Below are 19,857 nucleotides of genomic sequence, written 5' to 3' on the forward strand. Positions count from 1 at the left end.
GTTGGGAAGTTTTAAAGTTCTAAATCAGAGAGTTAAAAAGAAGAAAAAGAATGCACCATAATCCTCCCACCAAGATAACTCATTTTGACTTAAAAAAAAAAAATCTTTGTATAAGCCTGGATAATATGAGGACTTATGTGCCCATGTGTTACTCAAAGGGAATATCTTCATTTCAGATCTCTCCTTTAACCCAGCCTCGTCATGTTCTGTCAGACCATGGACCCTAATTTTATATATCACTCATCTTCAGAATTTTGCTCTTATAAATAATGCTACATTGTTGGGATACATGCTTTTGCAAATTTACACAAATATTTCTATAAATTTCTAGCAGTGACATAGCTGTCAGAGTATTTGTGCATTTAAAATGCTGATAGATATCACCATTTTTGACTTTTATGAAGGTAAGTCCATCACTTTTCTTTTACAGCTTCCAAATATATGTTGTGCTTAGAAATATCTTTGCACCCAAGATTGTAAATTCACCCATTGCTCTTCTAGAACATTTTGATAGGTTGATTTTATTTTTTCCAGGTAACTCTTTCAGGCATCTGGAATTAATTGTAGTGTGAGAATGTATGCTAGATTTTGTCTCTTAGCTCTTGGCATCATGTCCCATGCCTCCCCATTCCATACCACAGGGGATGAAAGGCTAAAAAGAAAGTTTTGCAGACTCAGAGGTAAGTAGTGTTCTGAAAAGGTTAGATTCTGCCAACGATTTGTACTTGGTCAAGGTTCAGAGGGTAGAAAGGAGGCAGAGGCCACCTGCAGTGGCTGCGCCAGTGGACAAGCAGGTTCCTGCCGACAGGAGTTGTATGTGGCAACCAGACTCCACGTTTTGGTGTCTGGGTTTGAGGCAGTGCTGGTGGCAACAGCAGCTCTAGCCTTCTGTTCCCTGGATCAGATGGTGATATGACCTTGGTTCTAAAAGTTTGGCCCCTACAGCTTTTTTCATGATTTTTTAAGGACTTAATTCTCTATATTGAAACACTTTCTGCTTGAAATATCTAGAAGGAGGTTCTATTCCATCAGTTTCTATTCCTTCAGTTTAACAGGATGGATCCCTGTTAAATACTGTATCAGTCAGCCTTTAACAGGGATCCATCTTTCTTTCTCAACAGCCAGATACTGTATCAGATTTTGCTGGGTGATCCCTCTTTCCCCAACTAAGCTGAGATACTACCTTTATCATAGATTAAGTTTATATTTGTATTTTGGTCTGTTTCTGGATTCTGTTTTATTGACTTATAGTTTATATTTCTTTTTCCCTTTCTATTTTAATTCATGGTATGTTTTAGTATGTGATGGTTGTAATCTCAATTCCACCCATACCTAAATTACTGCTATTTTAAAGAAATTCTCTGGCTGCTACATTTTTTAAATGAACTTTAGTGCCGTTTTGTTAATACCGAAAGTTATTTTGGTATTTTCACTAGGTTTGCAGTGAATTTATACATTAACTTAGGGAAAGTGTGACCTTCAGAACCTTTATTTTCTTTATATAGGTACTGCATATTGCCGTAATACCTTATTTTTCATAGTTCCATGTGAATTGGATCTTCTATTTTTCAAACATGTTTTTTTAATATATATATAAAAGTTACTATTTTGATATATAATTTCAGAACTTGCTATTTTACTAAGAATGATAAAATAATAATATGCAAATGCATATGTAGTGCTTCATATGTGAGTCACTGTTTTTAAGTGCTTGTATTACCTCATTCAGTCTTCTCATTTAGTCCTGTGAGGAGACAGACTATTATTATCATCTCTATTTTAAAGTTGAGGAAACTAAGGCACAAAGAGTTTATATTTTTAACCTGGATGACCTGTATATGTGGAGAGGAAAGGTTTGACGTTAATAAACAACTCTTTGCATACTGAGCATTGCCAGTGAGAGGGTTAATTTTTTGGTGTCTGCATTTTATCTGAGATCCTTGAATACCTTGGTGACTCACTGTCCAGGGTTAGTACATGTGTGGAACAGAGATTCATACTAACCCAATGCCCTGTGACACATGGAACTGAGTGTGATGACAGCAAACATTGGTCCCTTCCTTCAGTCGCTTCACACCTCAGTGCTCACTCTGCCCTGTCACACTGACAGGAGATCTTTTGAGGCCTACATTTCACATTATGTCTTAGGCTTAGAACTGGAGAGACCCTTTGTTTCCTACGTCTCTTGCTGGATTTGAAGACATAAGAGGTCATCTCACATAAATTTCTAGTATAAGCTGATTCCCCACCCCAGCAAGTATAGATTCTGATATTAAGACCCTGAAAAAGACTTTTTTTGTTGTAGCGACTAACTAAAACCATTTACTTACTATCTCGGAAGCATGTTTTTGCTTCCTGTTGAAATGTGCTTGGTTTATAAAGCATAGTGGATTCATATTGTTCAGCCATATTCATGAAAATTAAATAATAAAAATATCAGCAGTTGACAATACACAAAAATTCATGACATCAGTTCACAAAGACACAAGAATTCTTGGGTTTGAGCCCAGATCCCAGTGGTTTATTTTATAATTTGTGATGCTTCCATAACTCAGTTTTGCTGTAGGTATTTGTACCCTTTGTGAATCCCATCAGGATTCAGGAAGCTTTCTTTTAAAATCAAGGGAGCAAGAAATGTCTTCCTCCCACAGTAAAAGTTCTACCAAAACAACATTTTGGGTATTAAATATAAATAAGTGTATGTTTATATTTAGCATGAATTAGGTCTATTTTAAATAATTCATTAACAATAAGATTGCAACTGAAAGGAGTGATAAAAAGATGAATTTTCATTTTTAAAATCTAATAGTTAACTGAGCTGGCAGAAGCCTTCTAACAGCATTCCCCCTCCTGCTGTCTTGCTCCTGGCAGCCTTCAGCACAGGAGCACAGCTGCACGTTGGAAGTGAGCATGGAGGGGCCTCTGCACCAGGCAAACTGCACGTGTTTCATTGCTGTGTGACTGCCCTCAGCAGTGCTCAGCCCCTGGACTCAGCATTAGAGATAAAATTACTTTTACTTAACAAGCCTGTTCTTCTGACTTACTGCTGCAGGAGAATTAGAAGAGAGGTCTATCTCTTGACACAAAGCAGTGGCTGCCAAGGCTGCGGAGTCGGTAAATATAAAATGATCCTTATAAATCAGAGTCTAGCACTTTTCCAGAATTCCTTAAGGACATGGCCCTATTCCTGTCTCTTTGATTAAGCATGTTGCAGTGATTGTTTGTAATGATCTTTAATCATCAAGGAAATGTAAAATTATGTTTAGAGTATGGTTTAATAAAGCAGAGATGGGCTATATTTTTAAATCAAAAATGATTACAATAGTGAGTTTCTATAAAGGTTAATTTGTGGGACTAGGAACATTCATTTCTGGTAGTCTTTTCTAACTTGGGTTTCATGGACTTGTTTCAGGTATCCATGAACTTTTAAAAATTGTGTGCAAAACTGCGTTCACATACCACTTTCCCATGGGCGAGTGGAGCGTGGGGGAGGGAGACTCCATAACTTTTCATCAAATTCTCAAAGAAGGCTGAACCCCAAAAAGGTTCACAAGCTAATGAATCGTGTAAGAGCACCTCAGGCCAGAGAAGTATGTAATTTGAAACTTGAGCACAGGATAGTGATGCTTGGCACCCAAAACAGGTTATGTTGTGATTAAATTTAGGTACGTGATGCATCTAAAAGCCTCTTGGCACGTACAGTTTAGGCTTCCTTTTTTCTCAAAATACTGCTACCAGTCTTCACTTTCTCAGAGGGCCACAACATAAATTTCACCATGAAATCAGAGGGATCTTCGGACTGGCCTCTGCTTTTTCTCTTCCCAGGCACCCTTAACCAATTTCCAAGCCCCAAAGTTAAAAATAGCTCATTCCCCAGCCAGCTAGACAAATAGCAGCTGCTTTGGTCACCACAGAAATCTTCAAAGTGGGAATGGAGTCAACTCTCCCCACCACTAAGCAAAGCTCTGGGGGTTGGGAAACATTTGTTGAATTTGGAGTGAATGGAGTCCCAGGAAAGGGGGAAAGAACCAATAATCTGCTACCCTGTCAATTAAGGACGTTACATATACATCAGTCTTAAAGCAGTAGTCAGAACCTTGCTCCGGCCCTACATGAAGTGCTGCAGATGGACTTAATCCCTGGCACGCAGTTTTAATGAATTGTCTTCATTTTGGTTTCAAGTTTCATTAATCTGGGACTGTTGTTTTTCCATATTTCTGACTTAAAGAGATCTTTAAGTAAATAATTTAAAAGTGTATCATAAGAATTTCATACAGTACGGAGTGGAAATGAAAAGTAAAGTTCTTCTCTTCCCCACAGAACCCCCAATTCCATTTCCTAGAGGTCCACTGAGTATTTTTGTGTATCTTTCCAGAAAAATGTGTGTGGTCTTTGAAAAACAAATGAGGTCACACTATGTATATTATTAGGCATCTTGCTTTTTTCCACTGTCTTACAGGTTATACACCTCATTCTTTTAGGCGGCTGCAGAATATCAGTTTATGACTGTCATCGTTTATGAATCATCACATAAGGTATTAGATTAGTTCCACTAGGGGGCCTTTCCCATCCTTGTAGGCATGCTGTGGGATATTGTGTGAGTTACTTACAAAGTCCTAGTAGTGGAATTGCTTCTCAGAAGGTAAGCACTTTTAGGATTTGTAGAATTTGACAGTGATGATCAGTTTGCCTTCCACAAAGTTTGCACCAGTTTATACCTCCACCGACAGTATGTGCGGGTACTTGTCTCCCTCACCCTCATAGACACTGCCTGGGTTTTTCAAATTTTTGTTTTTGCCATACTCATAGATAAAAGTATATGTTACTGTTTTGATTTCTTTTATTGTGAATTAGGGATAACATAGATTTACTTTTAAACAAATGCCTGTTGATTTTGATTTTTGAATCAGAGGTCCTTTTTTTTTTTTTTTTTTTTCATTTAAACACTTTGAGTCACCCATTTCTTGGAGTTTTGGTGTTTTCTTTGGAAGGTCATCTTCCTAAGTTGTGTAATATGTAAAATACTTTTTTGGAGAAGACCAACTTTTCTCTGCATTTTTTTTTTTTTTTAATTCTTGGTTGCCTTGAGTCCAACTAGTATTTCAGTCGATTCCTCCATCTCTGTGCTTTGGCAAGATCTTCTGCAATAGTTCTAATCATTTGATCAGTAGTTTGTTTCAAAATAGTTGCTGTTCTTAGGGCGTGATCCAAAGACGAGTTTAAAGTCTGCAAAGGAAAAGTCCACATATTTTAGTTACATTATTTACTACTGCTCCAGTTAATTGGGTTCTCTCATTATTAAACACTGCAGAGTGGAATTTTTGGAGTATTCTGTTTCCCACCCAGTCTATTTCTGTTTTTGAGGGTTGGTTTCCTAGGAAACCCATCTGAGATGGAATATATTTTTTAGGAAAAGGGACAGAAAAAAGACCAACACGTGACTGATGAGCATGAATCAGAGGGTGAGGTCAGCAACCTGCTGGGCTGTTTCCCTGCAGTGGAAAAAGAGGTCTGTGAGAAAGAAGAAAGGCTCTTTGAGGGTGAGGGGGGAGCACTGAAGGGGACTTAGGGGCCGTAACGACCGAGAAAGCACACAGGGATGCAGTGCGTGCATGTGGCAGCATTTGAAAGTGACCTGATCGAAATTTTTAGGAAACTGGCAGCTCTAACCCCAGTGGCACTGGGACAGACTTGTGCGCCACAAGCCTTTGTGCCAGGGGAATCCTGTAGCTGAGGCACCACCCACAAAACCTTTTCCCCAGGAAATTTCCCCTGGAACCAGTATAGGAATAACACAACCATGTGGCTGCCCAGGCTGTGTGTCTCTGTATTAGTGCTGAGCACAAGTTGTTCTAGCAGAGCATTTTCTGATGCTCCCATACTGTAATAATTTAAAAGCCATCAGTTTTGTAGTCATCAGGACCAAACTTACAAGCTGCAGGAATTCTAGAATGTTTTTTTCCTAAGTCCTCACCTCAGATTCTGTTTCTTCAATACCGCTAATGTTGCTTAAGGATGTGCTTCCAGAAGTCCTGCAGGAGTGGGAATGAGGTGAGGGTGTAGCAGAGTCTGAACTGTAGGTCATGAAAGCCTTATGATTTTTCCTAGAAGGCAGAAGCACATTGATACTTGTATGAAGTGCCATCCTCAGCTCTGTGGTTCATTAGTGGCTGTGTGTGTGTGTGTGTTGGGGGCAAGGAATTTGCATACTTTCTGCTGAAGGACACACAACCAGAATGCAAAGCCAAGAACTCCCCAGTGACCACATTTATAAAAACTACCACACTGTGGTAACGGGTGATGGGGTTCAGACTGAGTGTGACTGCACAGCCTGAACTCTAGCCACTCTGCTAAACTATCGATTCTGCCTCCTAAGTAGCTCTTGGATACTAGTCTTCTCTCTTTCCTTTTCTACCACCCTTGGCCAAGCTGCCATCATCCCACCTGGATTATTGCATTAGCCTCTTACTTGGCCTCTGTGCTCCAATCCTTGACTCTAATCCATTCCCTCTCCCTTACTAGTTAGAGTGATTTTTTTAAAACACTGGAAAACTTTAAAAAAAAAAAAACACTCTGGTTAAAAGCCTCGTTGGCTTCCCGTTATATCTAAGAGTCTGAAATCCTTCCTGAGGCTGACAGGCCCCTGCAGAGTCTGGCCCTGCCCATCCCACCAGCCTTCCCTCACCAGCCCATCTTGCCCCACTTCCTCTCCCTCTTTCAGGCTCCAGCTGCATCAGTACTGAACTTGCCAAGGGCTTTTCCACACCAGGAGGCTCTCTCAGACTGGCATCTTCTTCACTTTTCCTCCTCCATCCCCTTGCTAGTTCATTCATACTTGTCCTTTGGAACTCAGCTTCCCTGAGCCCCCAGATTAGGTCATAGTACTCTGTATGCCCCCTTTTCCTCTACCAAGAAAAGTAAGTTCCACAAGGGCAGGGAGAGTAGTTGAATTTGTCACTGTGTCCTCAGCACCAGTGTCCTGTTACTGACGCTCAAATATTTTTTGAGTGAATAACTGAATGACTGAACTATTAGCCAGACTTAGGTTTGAATCCTGGCTCTACTACTTATGCTCTAGGTGATTTTGGGCAGGTAATTTAATGCACTAAGCACATTGCATGCACCCAACCCATGGTTAGTCATTTTTCATCATACTTACTTCCCTTGTATGGATTCACATTCATCATTAGAGGATTTTGAATTCGCTCTCTGGGAACAGATCCATTTTGGTTTTGAATGAGCTGAAAAAAAATGTTAGCTATGATTAAATTCGGAGCATCAAAAATGATCCTCAAATGGTGGATATATGGGTATCATTTCCTGAACTTTTCTGTATCAGTGAAATAGTTCATAAAATTTTAGTACGTAATAAAATCAGGGAACATGGAAAATGGCCATCAAGTATTCCGAATTCAAGAAAAGGAATTCAATATTTAAAAAGAGTTTAATTGGCAGACCAGAGACCAGGGGTCTAGGTTCCATGGATGCTAGTTGTGTGACCTGGGCATGTCTATGGGCTCAGCTTCTTCATCTGACAGATGGAGGGATGATATTTTCCTAAAGCTTGGGCTGAATGGATTTCTGAAGTCCTCTCCAGTTTAGGAGCAAGGATTCTAGGAGTCAGAAACTAAATTATGTTACTGAGACAATGCTAGAAAATAGAGACTAAACAGAGAAGATAAATGTAGGAGAGTCACCATGGAAGACAAGAACGCCAGGGGAAGGGAGGGAGGAAAGTCAGTGGCCAACAATCTGCCTTCTCGGTCGCTGAGGCTCCCTTCTCCCCCTCTCTTGCCTCTCTTCTCCTCTCTCCTCTGTCATCTCCTCTGTCTCCTTCCAGGTCTCCTGTCATATCCTCTGGTCTCTAGTAGCTTGGCTTCACTCCCCCACATGAGGATCCCATTTGACAAGGGAACAGGGAGAGATTATCCCTCAGACGTGGAAGGCAGGGCAGAAGCCAGAAAGTCCAGGTTTCTGCACCCAGACTCAAGTTATGATGAACAGAGGCACTAATGAGCTCAGTCTTAATACCTTGGTCGACCCCAAATATAGTTGTGCATTTTACCTGAAACATAGAAACTCAGAGTTGGAAAGGGCCATAGGGTCATCTGGTCCAGTTCTAATCCAGTCTACAGATTTACAACATCCTGACAAAGTACATTGACCCCGGTCTACAGGTGGGGCTCACGACCTCCTGCAGCAGCCCACTCCATTTTCCATATGTTCCAGTTGCTGGAGGTTCTTTTTAAACATTGTACAAAGATGCCTCCTTGGGACTTCTACCCTCTTGGCCACTTAATGTTTACTAACAGAGTTCAAGGTCACATTTCAAATGACTCAGTTGCTTTCCTTGTTTGTATAATAGAATAAGAGGTCTCATGGGCCGTAGACCCCCAAACCAAGGAGACAGTGAAGAAATCGGCCGTTAATTCTGCGGAGTCTTAGGGAGTGTCACCTCGAGAGAATACATCCAGCTGGAAGACTTGATAGCTCGGGGTGTGTAGGGGAGGCACAGATGAGGTCAGTCAAGTAAATGCCATTCTTAATCTTGGACACTGGCAATTGTGAAAGATCAGAAATATTCTCTCTGGTGCCCTGACCCCAGTGATGAAGAGAAAGAGCTCTGAAGGTGTGAACTTGCCCACAATGAAAGAATGTCAGGGAACCAGACATGGCTGTCATTCTGAAGCAAAACAAGGTGTTTCCTTCCTTTGTTTTCCCTTAGCACCTTAGTCTATGCTTTTTGCACTTAACCACATTTCGCCAGGAACTTTCCTTATTTGGGTATAAGTTTCTTTCTCTCAATAGGTTGTAAACTCCTTGGGAGGAAGGAGCCATGTCTTAGTCATCTTTATAAATAAATGTTTGTGGGATTTTAGTTTTTCCCAAAGAAGGCAAAGTTCTACACTGAAATTAGCGATATAATGTTTAAGGAGTGTAAAAATAGTCTATTTCTTCACAGGATGACTTGTTAGTGGGGATGTATTTAAAGCTTTTGCCACTCCTGAATAATAATGGTAATAGTGGTCATTACTGAGTCAGCCATTTGTTCGGCAAATATTTATGATCTGTTACCGACTTACACTGGTATGGCTCTTCGTAACTGTCAGAGTCCTTTCCTGCCAGGCTTGCACATCTCCCAGCCCCAGCCCAGCGTCTTGCCGTCCAGGCTGGACGTGAAAGTGGCAGGTGAGTGCTGGAGACCTGGCAGCAGACTGGAGAGGGCAGGGGCTCCCCAGAAGGAGGCAGTGGGCGGTGTGACGTAGGTCTCCCACGCGGGGAGCCTAGGTTGTTTACAAAGATGGGGTTGTGCAGGAGATGTACTTACAAGGTGAAGAATTCTTATTTTCATTTAAAAAGCGGAGCTGGGCAAAGGCACTTCTTTTGCTATGATTAAAGTAGTTCTGTCCTGGGGTGTTGTATCTATAATGAAATTCTAAAAAGAAAAAATTAAAAATACAGCTCATTGCCTGGGAGTAACAGCTGTCCCCACTTAAGCCTTCTCCCTGAGGTGGCCCATCACTCTCACCTCTAGATGGTTCTTTACCACGGACTCTCTGGGAGTTAGGAATCTTAGTGCCACATTTCTCACATCTACTAGTATGCAGTCCAGTCCCGGAAGCAGAAGAGCAGCTGTGTCCTGTATCAGAACCTGAAAAAGCCCAAGTTACACAAAGGAAGTGTGACGGCTTTTTTTTTATTATTATAATCGTAAAATGTGCTCTGGAAGTAGAACTCTTACTATGCAGGGTTTGCATTGGGCACCAGTGTTTAATTTTCCCCCAGTGGGAAACTTAACAAGGAGGGTTGCCAGCCTAGGGGTGACATTTGGGATCCCCTTATGACAACTGAGAGATGTTTTGATAAGTAACAGGATGTGAAAGTCTCAAGGTTTGCTTAGCACATGCAGGTGTTTAGGAAAGTTCTTCTGAATGGATGATCTGTGAGAATTTGGCCCACTGAATTATCAGACAGCCTTGCGTTTGTAGAGCAAATGCACTACAGATTTTGCAGATTTGCCCTGATACATCCACATTCTTTTCTTAGAACCTGAGGTGTCCAGGAGCTTGCATTTTGTCATCCAGGCAATTGGAAAGATGGTTTTCCTCTACGTCACATTCATAAGCCCATGTGGGAAACTGAATCATAGCTTTGCCCTCATCAGTGCCACAGAGAGGCTAGTAGTAGAGAGGATATGTGTCCGGTGCAGGTCTGGGTCTGGCTTGGCAGGCTACGGGCAGTGGAGCTCTCCAGGTAGGGCATAGTGTGGGAACCTGGGCCTGGCAGGTGAGCATGTCATGCTTGATGTCCAAGCATGGTCTCAGCTCCAAGAGAGACAAAGCTGGGGGACAAAGCTACCTGCCCTGCAGCACTCATGATTACTCATTTGTAACATCATCTTCCAGAGTGTAAAACACAAATGAAATGAGCTCTAGGAAGGTTTTTTCTTTCCCAAACTTCAGTTTATAGTCATTGAATGTCTTCTCAATCCAGAACCCAAGGAAATTATAAATAGAGGAAGAAGGAGGTATACATCCTGGGAAGGTTGTGTTGTACAAGGGAAAGAGCATGGGTTCAGCTAGGCCTGAGTTTGCAGCCTGGCACTACCACTTACTAGCTGGGATGGTTGACAACGTGCCCACACATTATTTGACATGTTCTTCAAAGGATAGTGCCTAATTCCTCTCCTTGAGTGTGAACTGGATTTAGTGATTTGCTTCTAACAAATAGAACAAAGTAGTAATGATGGTGTGTAACTTCCAAAACTAGGTCATAAAAAACATTGAAGCTTCTATCTCAGTCTTCCTCTTGGATCACTTGCTTGAGGGAAGCTGGTTGCCATGTCGTAATGACACTCAAGCAGCCTACTGGAGAGGCCCCCATGGTGAGGAACTGAGACCTCCTGCCAATGGCCATGTGAGTGAAGCGTCTTGGAAGCAGATTCTCTAGCCCCAGTCAAGCCATCAGATGATGACAGTATTGGCCAACGTCTTGACTGCAGCCTTTGAGCGACGTCAAACCTGAACCACCCAGCTAAATGGGTCCCAAATTCCTGAGCCGTAGAAACTGTGACATAGTACATGTTTGTTGTTTTGAGCCATTAAGGTCTGGGATACATCATTATACAGCAATAGATAATACACCAGCTCTTTGATCCTGGCAAGTCACTTAATTTCTCCATTTCCTTATCTATAAAATAAAGATAATTCCTACCTTCTAGTGGTATTGTGATAGTTAAGATACATACTTTGTCATACACTATGACATATATTTATGTCAACAGTTCTCAAATTTTTGATTTCAGAACCTTTATACATTTGTAAATGTGAGGGCCCTAAAAAGCTTTTGCTTATTACAGTTTTTGTCTACTGTATATCATAATATATGGCATTTTTCATACCTGTGGTAAAAATCCACCCCCACCCCTGGCAGTGGAGAAGAGCTATCATACAACATTCAGTCAGCTGAACACAGATTGGTAGAGAGGAATTTCTTTATAAATTTCAGGTCATTTTTGCTGTGTAGAATCATTCAGCTCTAACTAAGACTGAATGGGCAGTCCCAAGGCTTCTTGTTTTAGAATTAAACTGAGGTATTTTTAAAAATTTTTATTATGGCACTTAAAAACAATAATCCGTTCATGTTCATAAAATAACATTTTAAGGAAAGGTAGCTATTTTTAAAAATTAAAAAGAATTAATGAGAAGAGTGGCAGTGTTTGTTATGTCTTGAAAAGTAGCTATTTATTTTATTTTTATTGAAATATAGTCAGTTACAATGTGTCAATTTCTGGTGTACAGCATAATGTCCCAGTCATGCATATATATACATATATTCATTTTCATATTCTTTTTCATTAAAGGTTATTACAAGATACTGAATATAGTTCCCTGTGCTATACAGAAGAAACTTGGTTTTTATCTATTTTTATATGTATTAGTTAATAATTGCAAATCTTGAACTCCAAAATTTATCCTTTCCTCCTTTCCCCTGGGAACCATAAGATTGTTTACTATGTCTGCAAGTCTGTTTCTGTTTTGTAGATGAGTTCATTAGTGTCTTTTTTTCTTTTCTTAGATTCCACATATGAGTGCTATCATATGGTATTTTTCTTTCTCTGGCTTACTTCACTTAGAATGACATTCTCCAGGCCCATCCATGTTGCTGCAAATGGCATCATTTTACTCTTTTTTATGGCTAGGTAGTATTCCATTGTATAAATCTACCACAACTTCTTTATCCAGTTATCTGTCAATGGACATTTAGGTTGCTTCCATATCTTAGCTATTGTATATAGTGCTGCTATGAACACTGGGGTGCATGTGTCTTTTCGAATTTGAGTTCCCTCTGGATATATGCCCAGGAGTGGGATTGCTGGATGGTATGACAAGTCTATTTTTAGTTTTTTGAGGACTCTCCATACTGTTTTCCATAATGGCTGCACCAGACTACATTTGCACCAGCAGTGTAGGAGGGTTCCCTTTTCTCCACACCCTCTCCAGCATTTATTGTTTGTGGACTTCTGAATGATGACCATTCTGACTGTGTGAGGTGATACCTCATTGTAGTTTTGATTTGCATTTCTCTGATAATTAGTGATATTGAGCATTTTTTCATGTGCATATTGGCTATTTGTATGTCTTCATTGAAGAATTGCTTGTTTAGGTCTTTTGCCCGTTTTTAGATTGAGTTGTTGGGTTTTTTTCTGTTATTAAGTTCTATGAGCTGTTTATATATTCTGGAAATCAAACCTTTGTCAATCACATCATTTGCAAATATTTTCTCCCATTCCATAGGTTGTCGTTTTGTTTTGCTTATGGTTTCCTTTGCTGTGCAAAAGCTTGTAAGTTTAATTAGGTCCCATTTGTTTATTTTTGCTTTTATTTCTATTGCCTGGGTAGACTACCCTAGGAGAACATTGCTAAGATTTATGTCAGAGAATGTTTGCCTATGTTTTCTTCTAGGAGGTTTATCGTGTCTTCTTATGTTTTAAGTCTTTAAGCCATTTTGAGTTTTATTTTTGTGAATGGAATGAGGGCGTGGTCTAAATTCACTGACGTACATGCTGCTGTTGGCAGGTATCTAGAATGTCTGGCTTAACAGAAGGCAGCTGGATTCCATAGCCATGTCTGCATTCAATCTGCTGCAATATTGTTCTTGCACAAAAAAGAGAGGACCTCATAGCTGCTCTCAAAGGGTCTCAGGAACCCCCCAGGGGCTCTTTGCCCCACTTTGAAAATCTCTACTCTGTTACAGTGTCTGGTATACAGTAAGTCTTCAGTAGATGAAACCTATTATTTTTATTAGAAAGTGTTTTGTCTACAGAGGAGAAATAGAACATAACGTGACATAACAGGAAGAATGCTGAGTTGAAAGAAATGCTCTTGGCTAACAGGCTGTGTGAACGTAAGTGAGCCTGGTTAGCTCTCTAAACTGGGTAGATTAGGCTCAGGTGGTGATTTTCTTGCTCAGGAGCTGCCTAAGCAGGCAGGCCTTGGCCCCACCTCTTCCTCACTTAGGGCGGCCCTGCCAGGGGATATTTTTCTGCTTTAAACTATCTTTGAAGAACAGCTCCTATGACTAAAACTCATTGAATTCCATGCACTGGTGCTCTCTGGGTCTCCTTCCTGCTCTGACTTTCTTTGCTTCTATGAAATATGAATGGACAAGTCAGCAGCACCTCTCCTGTGGCCTGTGAGCTCCCCAGGTGCAGATTATGGATCATGCTGGAAGGATGCCCTGCAGAACTGGGGCCGCCTAATGACTGAGCATGGAGCCCTGCAGCTGCAGCCAGAAACATATGTGGGCACTTTCACCCTCTTTGACCACATCTCATCTGAATCTACTCATTATTAATTCTTTACATTTTGGGAAAAAAATACAACATGCAACACCCTAGTCTAGGTGGTGGGTGGCACATGGGCTGCCCACAGTGAGTAGACCCCAAGGAGAGGGACCTTGAAGTCTGGACACCCATACTCCCAGACCCCTCAACTTACCGAGAACCGAGTCTGGGTGCACTGCCTTGTCTTGAATAGCAGTGGGAAACCTTTCACAGTTGATTCCTCTATGGCCTTTTTTCTTCACTTTTTGCTTCCTAAAAAAGGTGCAGAAGGTCCCATAAACTTTGAGAACACTGCTTATAGAGATAGTGAGAGTATTGGTAAAACTGAAATGTGAAACGTCTTACGTCAGAGCCTGGACCGATGTAGGAGTGTGTATCATCTCAGCCCAGTGGTCCCTCTGCCTGCCTGAGAGCTTCCCCAGGAGAAAGTGCGCCCGGCACACTTTGGCCCGGTAAGAACGTGAATACCAGACGTTAAAGGTGAGTCTGTCCTGCTTCCCTGAGGATAATATCTAATCATAATATACACATACACAGTACAGAAATTTGAAGTATGGAATTATAAAATTTGGAGTTTTCATCATATTCACGTCTCAGAATCAGTTCTTATCAGGGGAAGAAGCCGTGCTACATGTCAGCACCAGATCGCGTGACTTTGGCTCCATCGTACAAGCTGAGCAATCCAAAAGGTCCAACAAGGTGGATTTTGTTTGGTGTCGATGAGGCTCAAGGCTGTGAGAGCATGTGGGGTTAATTTTAGCTGTGCGCGGCCACCAGGGGGCATCGGAAATTGTCATTTACCAGGACGCTTCCACCGACCTGCCTGTAGCTTCAGCCTCCCTCCTTCACAGAAATTCTAACATCTCCAAAGGAATTCTAATTAATAACAATTCTTAAGAAAGCTCTGGCTCAGCCCCTGAGATACAGTAATAGCCTCTAGGGAAAGTTGCTCATTCTTAGCGTGAAGGGTGCCTGCCCAAGACATCCTCGGACGTAACTGGTGAGTCAGGAATGATTCTGATTCCCGGAGATGGGGTATGAGCCTGCAGTGCTGCTTGCAAATGCGTGCCCTTCCCGCTGTGCCCAGGCATGCTGCCTGCGGACAGAGGCACCGAGGTTGGGGGCTGAGAAGCCAGGCCCTTTCCCTCCTTTTGGAAAAACATGCTCTCCTCCTGAGTCACATATGTTCTCACACCTCATTTTCTGTCTCCACCCTCCTCCTCTGGGGCATTTGAACATCTGCTCTCCAAAGGGGATAACTTTGATCGCACTCAAGTGAGTTGAGTCCAACACATGACTTTGTTTTTCTGCCTCTTTTAAACTTCTTTGTGCACTGAAACCTTGCCAAGCAGCTAAAGGCGATTCTACTTGAGAAGAGTTTTTCAACAAGACAAAGTAGCTGAAGTGAACTCTTAAATCCAAAATTCCGCAACTGATACAACACAGGGCTAAGCATTTTACATGTAGCATACACGATATTTATCTGCACGTATTTAAGTATCCTTCCAACAGTATATACATCAGCAAGCTTCATAAAGAATATGTCCCCTCTGAGAGGAATCTAATCTAAAAGAGTTAAGAGGATATATAGCCCACTGTTCAGTTAGTTCCTCAGAGATGACGTGCTTTACCAAGGCTTCCACTTATAAATCATGTCTTTCTCCACATCACACCTCAGCAAGTAGATTCACTGTTGGATCTGATTTTACACTTGGTTGTGTTTCTCCTTCCATCTTGTCCATCATAAAAAGAGAAAATGTAGTCGGGAACATTGGTCCCTGTCTTGGTACTTAAATGGTTCTGTGGAGTCTAGACTGGGAATTTAGAAGAGAAGTATCTTGAATGCTTAATCAAAAAAAACCTTTTTTTTCCCACTTAACAGAGGTGCTGGGGATTGAACCCAGACCCTCTTGCACACCAAGCAGGTGTTCTTCCTCTGAGCTATATTCCCCACCCCACAAAACGTTTTTTAAATGTCAAACTATTTTCATTACACCTAAAAAAAACCTAAAAAAAAATCAAAACCTAGATTTTAATTCAATAAATAAAAATAGTGGGTCTGGGATGACTCGGGGACTAGGCATCCTTAGTGCCCCTTGTATTGAAAAGGGAGTCAAAATTGACATGTTGGTTTAAACTGTCACCAGGTTAATGGTCCACACCAGGTGACACATGGTGATTTTTACCACAAACACTGTGCTGTTTCCCTTTTTGTGGGGCAGAAACTCAGTAGAACCCTCAAGACAAGTGCCCATTCCCGTGCTGGAATGCTTTCTAACAGGAAACTTCAGTCCTTTGGCCCTTGTCATCTGCCTCTATTAGAGTCCATTGTTACATGTAATGGTGGTGACTAAACACCTCCTCCCTCCTTGACACTTGACCTTTCTAAGGTAAATTAACCAAGCTTTGGCCCCAGTCCACAGTGCCGCCTCACCTTGGAGGAGGAACCCCTTGCTGATGGACAGAAGCTTCAAATAAGTGATTCTCACTCCACGTGGGCCAACAGTGTTTCAAAACCAGTAAGGATTCTCCTTAGGATCTTACACCTACCGCTTTTTACCTGATTTACAGCTTGTCACCTCTGGAAGATTTCCTGCTTAGGAAGGGGGAGAAGTAAACCCTAAGACGTGGGATTAGGCTTATTTCTGGTGGGACTAGGGGGCAGAGGTGGGAACCAACAGGGAAGATTTTCACTCATCATGAGGAGAGCGTAGTGATGGCGGTATACAGTGGTGTATAATAATCTCCCATCTGGGCAATGGTCGAAGGGAGCCTACAGGCCAAACCACCTTCCATATGCTGTAGCCCTGATTCTTAACCATGAGGGGCTATCAGAATCCTCCAGGGAGATTTAAAAGAAATATTCCTACCAGGGCTCCTCCCATGGCGAGGCTGATGCAGCGGGCGGGGCTGAGGCATGAGCATTATTTGAAAGTCCCCCTGGTAAGGTTGATGCTGTCCAGTTGAGACTCACTGCTAGAGGGATGTCGGTTGGGAGGGGGTCTGGGCTGTGTGTCCAGCCCTGAGGCCTGTGATTCTGTAACTTCCCCAGTGGCTGCTGGCACCTGTCCAGTCAGTTGATGCCCACTCTCACCAGCGTTATTATCCCAGGACCGGCTCCCACCCACACTGGGAATTTAGCAGCAAGAAGCCCTCACCATTCAAAGACCTGGAGGCAGAAGGCACAGCTCGCACTGGTTGTCTCTGCACGGTCCTGCCTTCCCGGGGCGTTGTTGGGGTCCTCCTGCACCACAGAGCACACATAGATGCGATGTGACTGAGGAAGTGACTCATCCCTTGGCTGCTCAGGCACAGCCCAGCTAGCCACACTGGCCCTGCAGAACCCGCGTGTCAGGGCCCCTCCGCGCTGGTTTCTCGCTTGGGGGTCTGTGTGGTGATGCCCTGGGGCTTAGAGAAGGAACGCTTCCACCCTTGCCTTGACGTTTCTCCTTCTCCAGACATTTATAAATCTAGTTTACAGATGACAGAATAGTTTACCCCCCTTTTTTCCCCCTTTCCTTTAGTTTCAAATTACCCCAAGCACCACAACAGATTTAGGAAGATGATTTTTAAATCCGTCAATCTGACCACTGCCTAGCAGAGCTCTGAAAGCTTTTCCAATGCAGTGTATTGAACTAGGAACGAAAACAAGGTTTAGAGACTATCTAGAGGCCCAAAGTATGGTTTAAAGGTCTGATATACCACCTTAACTGTGTTTTTACCCTTTATATAAACCGAAAATAGATGTACTTTTCTCACCATTATAAACAGTGCTGGCACGAGCATCGTTGTACAGATAGCTTTTTCCATATTTTGAATTACTTCCTTAGGAAATGTGTGGGTCAGAGGTTGCAAACGTGTCTGTGTGACGATGCATGTTGCTGAATTGCTTTCTGCCAAAGCTGTAGGAATTACACAGCCGCCCACAACATTTGACCGTGGGCGGCTCAATTTGACCACACCTTCCTCTGCATCAGGAATTACCCCTTGAAAACGTTCTTGTTAATTTAAAAAGAAGGGGTGGTACCTTGTGTTATTAGCATTTCCTGTGTTATTAAAGGAGATAAACATTTTCACATATGCTCATTTGTTGGTTGTATTTCTTACTTGTGACTTCTAGTTCTTATCTTTTGTCCTTTAACATTTTGGAGGGTTTCAGTGTGTTCTTATTAGTAAAAACAACCATTTGTTGATTGCTCATTCTGCCAGGCACCACCCATATCGTGTCTTTTATCCCTTCCCGCCATCCTGGCACATTTTAATGAGGAGTGATCTGGGGCTTGGAGAATTTAAGCAGATGGGCAAGGTCACACAGAGTGAGTGGCAGAGTTGGCATTTGAACCTGTACCCGTATGCTTGTGTTCTTAACCACAGTTCCACTGCTCCACTTGTCAGAGCACCTTTGTGGATAAAAATCTCAGTACTAAACGTTGTTTGCTCTTAGTATTTTCCAAATTGTCTGCCTTTCTTAAAAAAAATTGTGGTTTCAGTTTTGCAAACATTAGTTAAAATATTGATGTTGTCAAAGAGGTGGTAGAAATGGCCAAGAAACATACAAAAATGGATAAATTTCACAAATAGTAAAAGAAATACAGATTAAGACTATGAGTATCAGTTTTCACTTATCACCATAGCAAAGGTTGGAAAGAGAAAGAAAACATTTGGGTTTGGCTCAGGTAGGAGGCACCTCTGTTCCCACGCACTGCTGTGGGCGTGTAACCGGGCACCACCTTGCTAAAGGTCTGTTTATCAGAATTTTCACTATGTACCTTTTAAACTGTTAACTACACTCCTAGGCTTTTATTCAAAGGAAATAACTATGGCCAAAGGTTTGCATATAAGTGATTTTACTGAAGCAGTATTTATAATATCAAAGAACTGGAAAAAACTAAATGTCCATCAATAAGGGGTTGGTTAAATGAATCAGGGTACACCCCATATAATGAAATATAATGCAGTCCTTAAAAATGAAGCTGTAGGTTTATTCTCTGGCTGTTGAGAGGCCCACAATATAATGTTAAATGAAGAAAACATATCACAATTCATGTATGATCCCATTTTTGCAAAAATGTGTATGTGTATTAGAGAAAAAAGACTAACATTTTGGAGGGTACATGGACAGATGTACACTAAAATATTAGCAATGATTTTTCTCTCAGTGAAATAATCCTCTTTATACTTTACTCTATTTTCTGATTTTTTTTGCAATAAACCTGTATCGCTTTTATAACTTAAAAAATAATGGATTTTTTTTTTTACGCCAATCCCCTCCCCTGCACCCCACCCCCACTCCATGTCTTCTTTTATCACTGTTAGCCCTACGGGGGTAAGCATTTCACAGTTAAGGCAGATTTACATTTACAGAATGTAGGAGGGTGCCCTCCACCGGAGTTGGGAGACCTGGGATCCAGTGTTTTCTCTCATCTGTGCTGGGCAAATTTCCTCACCTTTCTAAGCTTTCAACTCTTCTGCAAAAAGTCTTTGCAAACTGTAAAGCTCTAAACCAACAGAATTATTATTGTCTACTGCTTGTTGTAATTTTGTCATTATGACTTTAGAGCCAGGGAGTTTTAATCCTAGTATTTCCAATTCTTTCATATTGAGATCATCTCAAAGTGTGGTCCCCAGACCAGCAGTATTGGCCTCACCTGGGAGCTTGTGAGAAATGCAGAATTGCAGGCTTGCCCCAGATCTACTAAATCAAAGCCTGCGTTTCAGTAAGATCCGCAGATGAGTCCTCAACACACTGCAGTTGGAGAAGCCCTGATCTAGAACAGGGGCCTCAGGCGAGTTTCTCCTGAGTGCTGAAGGAGGGGGAAGTGTTAGCAATTCGGGCAGCTCCCACCAGCATGGACACCCAGGGCGCCCAGGAGTATAAGAGCCAAGTGATCTGAATGATGCCAGTTTCAGAGTCACATTCAGCAACGCTGGTTGTGGTGAAAGAGCCAAGGCGATGAACTGAGTGGAGCCAGGACCTGACTGCAGGATATCACCCTGGAAGCAGAAGGCAA

General features: G+C 41.9%; 1 protein-coding gene across 1 annotated transcript in view; it reads right to left on the reverse strand.

The window, feature by feature from the left end:
* Window positions 1–5,094: 5,094 nt before the first annotated feature.
* AKNAD1 (AKNA domain containing 1) overlaps window positions 5,095–19,857 on the reverse strand; it is a 32,790-nt gene continuing 18,027 nt past the window's right edge. Inside the window, exons 7-13 of the mRNA XM_010975888.3 lie at window positions 17,005–17,090; window positions 14,001–14,098; window positions 9,530–9,652; window positions 9,329–9,436; window positions 7,160–7,241; window positions 5,975–6,104; window positions 5,095–5,226 (exon numbers count right to left, since the gene is read on the reverse strand). Coding sequence (XP_010974190.3) covers window positions 5,095–5,226; window positions 5,975–6,104; window positions 7,160–7,241; window positions 9,329–9,436; window positions 9,530–9,652; window positions 14,001–14,098; window positions 17,005–17,090 — 759 coding nt within the window. The remainder of the gene's footprint in view (window positions 5,227–5,974; window positions 6,105–7,159; window positions 7,242–9,328; window positions 9,437–9,529; window positions 9,653–14,000; window positions 14,099–17,004; window positions 17,091–19,857) is intronic.

This window comes from Camelus dromedarius, chromosome 9, assembly GCF_036321535.1.
Source record: "Camelus dromedarius isolate mCamDro1 chromosome 9, mCamDro1.pat, whole genome shotgun sequence".
NCBI classification, from domain to species: Eukaryota; Metazoa; Chordata; class Mammalia; order Artiodactyla; family Camelidae; genus Camelus; species Camelus dromedarius.